This window comes from Strix aluco, chromosome 14 (genome assembly GCF_031877795.1).
Source record: "Strix aluco isolate bStrAlu1 chromosome 14, bStrAlu1.hap1, whole genome shotgun sequence".
Classification (NCBI taxonomy): Eukaryota; Metazoa; Chordata; class Aves; order Strigiformes; family Strigidae; genus Strix; species Strix aluco.
The window spans coordinates 3,446,425-3,455,137 of record NC_133944.1 but is presented as its reverse complement, the minus strand read 5'-3'; the positions used below and the strand labels follow the sequence as shown (position 1 = coordinate 3,455,137).

General features: G+C 55.8%; 1 protein-coding gene across 1 annotated transcript; it reads right to left on the bottom strand.

Moving 5' to 3' along the window:
• Positions 1-4,059: 4,059 nt before the first annotated feature.
• Positions 4,060-7,345, bottom strand: FOXC2 (forkhead box C2). Its single transcript, XM_074839423.1, has 2 exons — positions 6,738-7,345; positions 4,060-6,557 (listed from the first exon to the last, which is right to left on the bottom strand). The coding sequence occupies exon 2, from the start codon at positions 6,476-6,478 to the stop codon at positions 5,000-5,002; it is 1,479 nt and encodes a 492-aa protein (XP_074695524.1). The 5' UTR covers positions 6,479-6,557; positions 6,738-7,345; the 3' UTR covers positions 4,060-4,999.
• Positions 7,346-8,713: the final 1,368 nt, after the last annotated feature.

Below are 8,713 nucleotides of genomic sequence, written 5' to 3'. Positions count from 1 at the left end.
CCCACCCCGCCCCAGCTCCAACCCCCTCCTCTCCCCACCTCGGGGAGTCCCCCCGCTCCTTGGGACAGTCCAAGCACGGATTATTAAAACAATAAATACTCGCGTGTACGGCAGGAGACAGGCACACGGGGTCCCGCTCACTCCCCGAGCTCCCTCCCCCAGTAAAATTCTGGCTTCCTCCTCGTTTTCCCCTCTTGGCGGTCGGAAATCCTGGGAGGCGGGGATGCGGCTTTTCTCTCTGCTCCTTCTTCCCAGCTCATGTGCTGCCCTTGTCCCCCTCCAGTATCGCTGCTTTATCCGCACGGGATCAGCCTCCGAGCGGCTCCCACGGCTGCGGGGCGGGGGGAGAGCTGGGGAAGCGAGAGACGCGGCGGAGAGGGGGGGTTCTTGTTGATGTTGTTGTTGTTATCGTCGCTTTTACCCTGAACGGGGGGAAGAAAAAAAAAAAAAAAAAACAAACGCGGAGACGGCGGCGGAGGCGCTCCTGGACGTGTTTCCCCTCCTCTCCAACTGAGAAACCCCTTTTAAAGCAGCAGAGAGGAGCGCTCCCGCCCGGGCCCCCCGGGGGGGGGGGGAAGCGGGGGTGTAAATCAGTGCGCCCCACTCCTTGATGCATCCCGGCCCTGGGGGGAGCAGGGGGTGTAAATCAGTGGTCCTCACTTCTTGCTGCATGCCGGCCCTGGGGGAGGGAGGGGTGTAAATCAGTGCTCCTCACTTCTTGATGCATCCTGGCCCTGGGGTGAGCAGGGGTGAAAATCAGTGGTCCCCACTCCTTGCTGCACCCCGGCCCCTGGGGGGAGAGAGGGGTGTAAATCAGTGCACTCCACTCCTGCTGCAGCCCGGCCCCTGGGGGGAGCAGGGGGTGTAAATCAGTGCTCCCCACTCCTTGATGCATCCTGGCCCCTGGGGGGAGCGAGGGGTGTAAATCAGTGCTCCCCACTTGCTGCATCCCAGCCCCCAGGGGGATCGGGGTGTGTAAATTAGTGCTTCCCGCTCCCAAAGCAGCCTGGGCCAGGGGTAGCAAGGGTGTAAATCAGTGCTCCCCACTCCCACCACAGCCCTGCCTGGGCTCCCTCAGCCACGACCTCCCAGAGGGGCCCGGTGGGAGCTGCCCACCCCTTGCCGTGCACGGCGCTGTACGGTTGCGAGGTCGCTTGATGTTGACCCGGGCCTGGGGGTGCATTTCTGTCTCCTCTCCCAGCCCTTCAGCGCCTGGTTGGTGCTTTCTGCCAAGTCCCCTCCAATGTGACAGAAGAGCTGGTGGCCTTCCCCAAACTTCCTGGCAGGCACCTTCCTACAGCACGTTGCCAAGCTCTAGGGAAGGTGGGATGGCTTAGGGGGGACCAGACAGCTCCTGGGTTGTGCAGAGGCCGGAGGGGCTTCCTGAAGGGACTGTGTTTTACCTGGGTCCTGCAGCAGAAGGAAAATTGTCCCTTGGCCGGACTGAGGGAACACCCCATGCAGGAACCTTCCTGGTGGGGACAAGCTGGGAAACCCCTGTCACTTCCCCTCCCAAGACCCAGAGCTGTCTGGGCTTTCATACAGGTTTGCAAACCATAGGTTAATGGCAGTGCAGCAAGAAAAAAAAGCAAAAAAAACCCACCCAAAAACCCCCATCCACCATCCTTATCTGTTGCCCGGAACCACGCTAGGCCCTGGCCTGGTATAACCAGCCATGCAGCAGCTTCAGCCAGGCTCCCCCGGGGCCGAGCTTGGCCCTCCTGATCTGCTCCAGAGGGGTTTTAAGCTGGTCCTTCAACTGCGAGGGTCTGTGGAGCCCAACCCGGGCACGGCTGTCTGCAGCAGCTACGCTGGGCCTTCCTCCTTCCTCCCTTCCTCCCCCTCCGTCCCAGCCGGGCTGAAGTCACCTGTTGCGACAGAGGCCTATCGCATTATTGACCTCCAATCTCAGCTCTTCCATACAGCCCTGAAAAGATCCCTGTGTCCCACACGTGGCTCTCACCTCGCGTGCGAAACCAGTCCACCCTAAAGGTCTCCCCTCGGCATGGTGGGGGTGACTGGGGCTTGATGGAGAGGGACAGAGGGGGTCTGACCCCCACCCCAGCACGGGCCACAGCAAAGGGACGTCGGTCTCAGCCCCCTAGCCCTGGGAGGAGGGGGCTGGATGCCCACTCCACCCCACTGCAGCTCCCGGCCTGATCCTGCAAGCTCCCAGCCTGCACTAAAAGAAGGGTTTTCATTTTGTCAAAATCCTGAAATCATCTCTGAAAGCTGGTGTGCAGCAGGGTGAGGAGGGGGAGAGGGGCTGGGAGCTGCGCAGACCCCACGCAGGAGCGTCCCACTGGGACAAGATGGAAAAAAAAAAACATCAACAAGGGGTTGTGGGGGAAGAGGGGACCCCCAAACCCACCTCAAGCTGCACCACACCCCCCCCCAGGAACTGTCCAGCAGCAGAGGGGGGGAGTTGCAGAACCCCGGGGGGACACCCCGGCCCTGCACCCCTCGGCATCCCACCAGCGAGGGGAAGGGTCCCCGTGTGCCCAGCGCCCTTAACCAGCGCGGGAAGTTGTGGGAGCATCGGCGGCCCCAGGATTGCTCGACATGCATGGGAAAACCCACAGCAGCCACCTGACTTCAGCCAGCTCCGGGAGGGGGGGGGGCAGGCACCCACCCGGCGCTCCCCTGCTGCCGGGCTCCACGCAGGGAGAAAACCCGCGGGGGAATGGGTTGGGCCAGGGGAAAAGTTCTTCCCCGCTTTATTTTTTTTTTTAATCTTTTTACCCTATTTATTTTCTTTTTACCTTTTTTTTTTTTTTCCCTTTACCCTATTTATTTTCTCTCTTTGAAATAGCACTTTGGATTTTGTTGCATTAAAAAAAAAAAAAAAAAGAAAGAAAGAAAAGAAAAAAATAAAAAACACCCTCTGAGAGCCAGGAAAAATGGCAAGAGTTTTACAAGAATGTTCCTTAAAATACAGATCTAGTGAGGCTCGGACATTTTTTCTCATTTAAATAGAGAGTTTCAGTGCTTTTTGCCAGCTTTCTAGCGCATGTGAAATCTACCCGATCAAAACCAATTTATATCATCGATTTGAACAGGCTACCACGGGTACAACCGCTCTCTGACCCAGCCGGGGCTACGAGGGGTACTGGGGGGGCTGCGGGAGGTGGAAGGGGGGCACGGCCGGCAAATTTTCCCTGGAAACGTTGGACGACTGAGGCTCTGCAGCGTCTGGGCAGCTGGGAAAGGAGTCGGGCTCCAACAAGCTGGGCTTGAGAAGTCCCAAAGAGCCGTCCTAAAGTCTGCTTTAGGTTTTACCGGCATTTCCCTGCCTTGAGCATCGCGATTCCCCCGCTCTTCGGGGCTTGGGTAAAGCTGCTTTAACAGGTTAAGGTTGATCTGGGGAGAAGGCACGACATGTGTCAGTGCCCTGCACTGCGAATTGGAGGTTAAATAGATAAAGAAAAGGTTAAAATCAGCCAAATCTTCACACGGGAGAGGATTTAAAAACGGTTAAATGATTCTGAAGTGAACTTTCCGCCTTGTTTTGCGACTCCGCAGTGAGTCCGGGTTCAACCGATCGCTCTTATCACCCTCACCCACTCGTAGCCTTTCAAAAAAAAAAAAAAAAAAGGGGGGGGGGGGAGGGATTTTGTTTATTTTCTGTAGTGGAAAGAGCCGGCTCCGGGCGCTGAGACACGCGAAGCACCGCGCAGGGCCTGCGCTTGCGGGGACGGGGCAGGGGAAGCAGAAATCCTCCTCCCTGCGGCTCCTTTTCTTTGCCCAGTTCTCCCCCTCGGAGGTCTGGGAAAATGTCCCTAAATTTCAAGCTGGCCAAGGATTTGGGATCGAGGGAGAGAGCCGGTGCTCAGACGCAGCCGCCCCCACGGTGCCTAATTCGTTTCCCCCTGCAGATGTGTATTTTCCAGCTCTGCACGTGAACTAAACCTTTTATCAAAGGAATAATCATAATGAGAAAGCTTTAGGCTCCAGAAAAAACGACTTTGTTTTGAAAACAACCAGTTTTCCCCATGAAGGAAAGGTGAAAGGAGAAAAAAACCTGCAAAACCCATGTATATACACAGACAAGCGCCAGACTTGGAGCAGAAAAAAACAGCATGGATTTATTTTAAGGTAAGTACAACAATTAGGACCACATAAGACAAACGAACTTTGAAGCAGGTTAAAGCAAATAGTCCTTAGGAATGGTCACGGTGAAATCTATTATACAAAACATCACACGTCGTAAATAATAATAAAAAAGTATCAGATACTTTGTCTTTTTTTTTTTCTTTCAAAAAAAAAAATCCACCAGCAAAAAATAAATTATTTCCTCGTCTTGCGGAAAGAACAGCTCTAAAACGAAAGAAACTCTATTGCATAATTGTACACAGAAGAAGAAATCACTTGTCATTAATTTGGAAGTTAGGAATCGTTGGGCGAGACAAAAATAATCCAGTGAACTCAACTTTAAATATTATATTAATGGCTCTGAAAATCAGCCTGATTAGAAATCCACACATTTTTTACAGCACAACAGAGAACTTAAAAAATACCCAGGACATATATTTATATATATATATTTATATACTTTTTTTTCTTTTAAAACGTATAATGGTCGTTGTGATATTGGTCCATAACTTATTTTTCTGAGACCCCCTATACTTTAGCATATAAAATTTGCCACTTTTAGATAGACATATATATATAGAGTTTTCCTTTTTTTAATTTTTTTTTTTTTTTTTTTTTTAAGGAGAGATCCCCTTTTTCAAGTAGAATTTACTTGCTTGGAATTTAAGGAGGCCCGAAACGGGGCTTGGGATCTGCAAACTCTGTGGCCCCCAGCTCCACGAGGAAGCTGTCAGATTTATTTTGGGTTTTGTTCTTTCGTTGGGTTGTTTGTTTTTTTTTTTTTCCTGCGTCTGAAGCGTTTGGTGTGGTTTTATTTCTCCTGATCATTTTTAATAATTAATAATTTTTTTAAATTTTTTTTTTTTTTTTTTTTGGCGGGTGGCCCTAGGCGGGGGGTCGCGGCTACTCAGTACTTAGTGCAGTCGTAGGAGTAGGGGGCGGCGTGGCGGTATAGGGAGGGCGCGGATCTGTAGGGGATCTGACAGGCGGAGTTGCTGCTCACCTGGTGGTCGCTGAGCGAGGCGCTCTCCATCCCGAGCCGGTGCGAGGTGAACATTTCCCGCACGTTGGGAAAAGTCTGCTGCTGGGAGCCAAAAGTGTGGCCGGGCAGGTGGCTCAGCTCAGCCCCGTGGTTGAGGTACCAGGAGGCGGTGGGCTGTCCCCCCCCCGCCGCCGCCGCCGCCCCCCCGCCGTGGGGATGCCCGCTCCCCAGCGCACCCTCCTGCCCCGAGGGCAAGCTGAGGGTGCCGAGGGGCGACGGGGCACCCGTGGGGTGCTCGGCCAGCCCCTCCTCCAGCGGTGCGGGGGGCACGCACATGTGGCCCGGCCTCTCGCCGCTGTAGAGGCTCATGGCCCGCATGCTGCAGTGGTAGCTCCCACTAGTGTCCAGGGCCTGGCTACACGCCGCGCTGTAGCCCGACGGTTGCCCCGGTGGGTAGCCCAACGGCATCCCGGCGCCCGTCCTGCCCGAGGCGGCACTCACCGGGCTGAGATCCCCCGCGGGGGAAGTCCGGAGGGTCATGATGCTCTCCACGCTGAAACCCGGGAGCCCGTTACCGGCGGGGTGATGCTCGGGCAGCGAGGCCTCGGGGGAGGCGGCGGCGGGGGGCGAGGCAGCGCTGCGGGGGCTGTCCCGCAAAGCCCCGCCGCTGGCCGGGCTCAGCGTCTCCACCTTGGTGATCACCGGCAGCTCGGGAGATGCTGTCTCGCTCTTGATCACCACTTTCTTCTCGGAGGCCGGCGCCGAGGCGGAGGAAGAGGAAGAGGAGGAGGAGGCTTCCTTGGGGAGGTCGGCGCCGGGCAGCCCGGGGGGTTTGGGCTGCTCCTTCAGCAGCCGTTCCCGGGCCTCCTCCTTCTCCTTGGAGACGTCCTTCTTCTTGAAGCGTCTCCGGCGGCGGAGAAAGCTGCCGTTCTCGAACATGTTGTAGGAGTCGGGGTCCAGGGTCCAGTAGCTGCCCTTGCCCGGCTTCTTGTCGTCGCGGGGCACCTTGACGAAGCACTCGTTGAGGGAGAGGTTGTGGCGGATGCTGTTCTGCCAGCCCTGCTTGTTCTCTCGGTAGAAAGGGAAGCGGTCCATGATGAACTGGTAAATCCCATTGAGCGTGATCTTCTTGTCGGGGGCGTTCTGGATGGCCATGGTGATGAGGGCGATGTAGCTGTACGGTGGCTTCACCAGGTCCTTGGGGGCGGCGGGTTGGTGGGGGTGGTAGGGTCCGTAGGAGCGCCCCATGCCCGCCGCGTACTGCTCGGCGTGGCCAGGGTAGACGCTCATGGGGTTGCCCATCCCGCCGTACGTCCCCGCCGTCCGGTAGTAGTTTTGCTCGCTTAAATACGGCACCACTCCCAAAGCGTTGGGGTCCGAGACGGAGTAGCGAGCCTGCATCATGGAGAGGGGCTTCCCGCGGCCGGGGAGGAGAGGAAGAGGAGGAGGAGGAAGAGGGTGGAAGGGCCTCACCCCCCGTCCTCTGCGGAGAAGGAAGAGGGGAGAGAGGGGGAAAGAGAGAGAGAGAGTCTCAGAGGCGAGCTAAATCCCAGCGTGTCCTCTAGCAGCGGCACCGCAGCAGCATCCTTCGGGTCGCCGGGGGCAGGGTGGTCTCTGGCGGCCTCTCCCTCCCTCTTTATTACTGTGATTCTTGTATACACACCTACGGCCCGCGTCGGGCGCTGCTGCGGAGCTGGGGGGGGGGGCGGGGGGGCCCTGTCCTCGCAGGAAAAGGGAATTATTTAAAAAAAAAAAAAAAGATAATAATAAAAAAGGGGAAAAAATGTAAAAAAGAAAAAAAAAGCAGCCTTGCGGAAACCCAGTTCTTGTCACAACAACCGCCCGAAATCTTCCGGAGCCCGCGAGGCCCCGCCGGCTCCTGGCGAGGGGTGCGGGGGGGTGCGGGGGGAGGGGGAAGGTGGCGCGGAGCCGCCGAGCTCCTCGGCCGCGCTTGCGGAGCTTCAAAACTCGCCCCGCGCCGCCGCCGCGCTTTTACTCCCCGCTGGCCCCGCCCCCCGCCGCCGCCGCCCGCCAATGGGGGAGCGCGGGGCCGCCGCCGCAGCCAATGGGAGGGCGGCGGCGGGATGCGGTGGCGTTGGCGAGGCTCCCGCGCAGGCACGCGCCACACGCGCACACACACTCACACACGCACGCGCGCGCGCGCCGCTCTAAAATTATACACACGCAGGGAAAAAAAAAAAGTTATATACGTTCCTCCCCTTCTATAATTTTAACGTTTTGGCCCCAAAAGAAGCCAGCGCCGAGAGGCTCTGCTCGCCCGCGGCACCTTCCCTCGCGCCTCACCCAAAAAGCCAAAGTTTTTAAGCACTTTCCTTGGAGCCAGGTTGATCTCGAGGACGGCGGGAGTCGCGACACCGCGCTCATCCCCGCACCGACATAACGGTGCCCCTGGGCCGGGCAGGTCCTTCTTCCCCCTTTTTCTAAATATATGTATTTTAAGTGAAACGGCCCGGCGGTCCCTCGCCTGACGCCGGGAAGGGCCACCGGGTTGCTCGCCCGGTGGCGAGTGGCATCGCGCCCCGCTTTGCCCCTCGCACCCCGGCCCCGCCGCCGCTGGGGGCTGAGAGGTTCCTCCGCCGCTTCGAGGGAGTTTGAGGGTATTTTATTATCAATATTTTTTAAAAAGAAAACAGCGAGCGCACTGAAGTGACTTCTTTTTTTTTTTTCTTTCGTTCCGGCCATTGAGGCGGATTTTCTTGTGCCTGTGAAATCCGCCCCTCTGCCTTCTCTCTAATGATTTCATTAGAGGCAATCAGAGGGGGACAATTAGGGACGCATGGCGACCAAGTGTAAACTCAGGTATCGGGAAAAACTGCTGCGAGCTGCCCTGTCCCACCCGGGAGAAGCGTGGATCTGCCCAGCGAGAAAATAAAGGTGGGAAACTGCGATTTCCCCCCTCCCCGCTCCCCCCCCCCCCCCAAAAAAAAATATAAATTAGCCACTGCAAAATCGATTCGAGCCCGAAGAGACCAAGATAAGGTTGTAATTAATTAGCTGTCACTTCGGCGGGGCTCCTTCTCGCTGCCTCCCCCGAGCCCGGCTGCGCCGGCTCTGATTTCTAAGCGGTGATTTTTTGGTTTCTTACACTGTAATTGTGCCTTTCCCTCCTTGCAATTTGTGTGGCTTCGTAAAGCTTTAAACAAAGATTTTTTTTTTCTCCCCCAAAGTCAGATTGTGATTTTTGCTGGCTGCTGGTACAAAGAGTCCGTTCCCCGCTCCCAGCCGGGGCGATGGGACGAGACCGCGGCCGGCTCCGGCCGTGGGAGCTCGTCGGCGCTGTTAATTACCGGAGATTTTCTTAATAAGAAAGGAAACGATTTTATGCGATAGGCAGTGAAAAAAAAATAAAAACAAAAAATAAGAGGCAGCTCTTCTACAAGGAGGTATGGTTAAAAGCGATCCGCCGTGGAAATATTGTCTTGGAAAGTTTCGCCGGACGCTTCGAAATTGTTATTTCATTTTGATGGAAATAAATGTAAATGTTCTGCGAGGGTTTCAGCAACCGAGCAAACGTCCGGGGGATTTTTTTTTTTTTTTAAACCGATAGTAAATTCTGCGAGGTCTGTTGATACTTTGCATGTAAATGTACGACCACCGAGAAAACTTTTTTTTTTTTCC

Coding starts and splice junctions, on each gene's coding strand:
- FOXC2 (XM_074839423.1), bottom strand. CDS start 6,478: ATGATGCAGGCTCGCTACTCCGTCTCGGACCCCAACGCTTTGGGAGTG.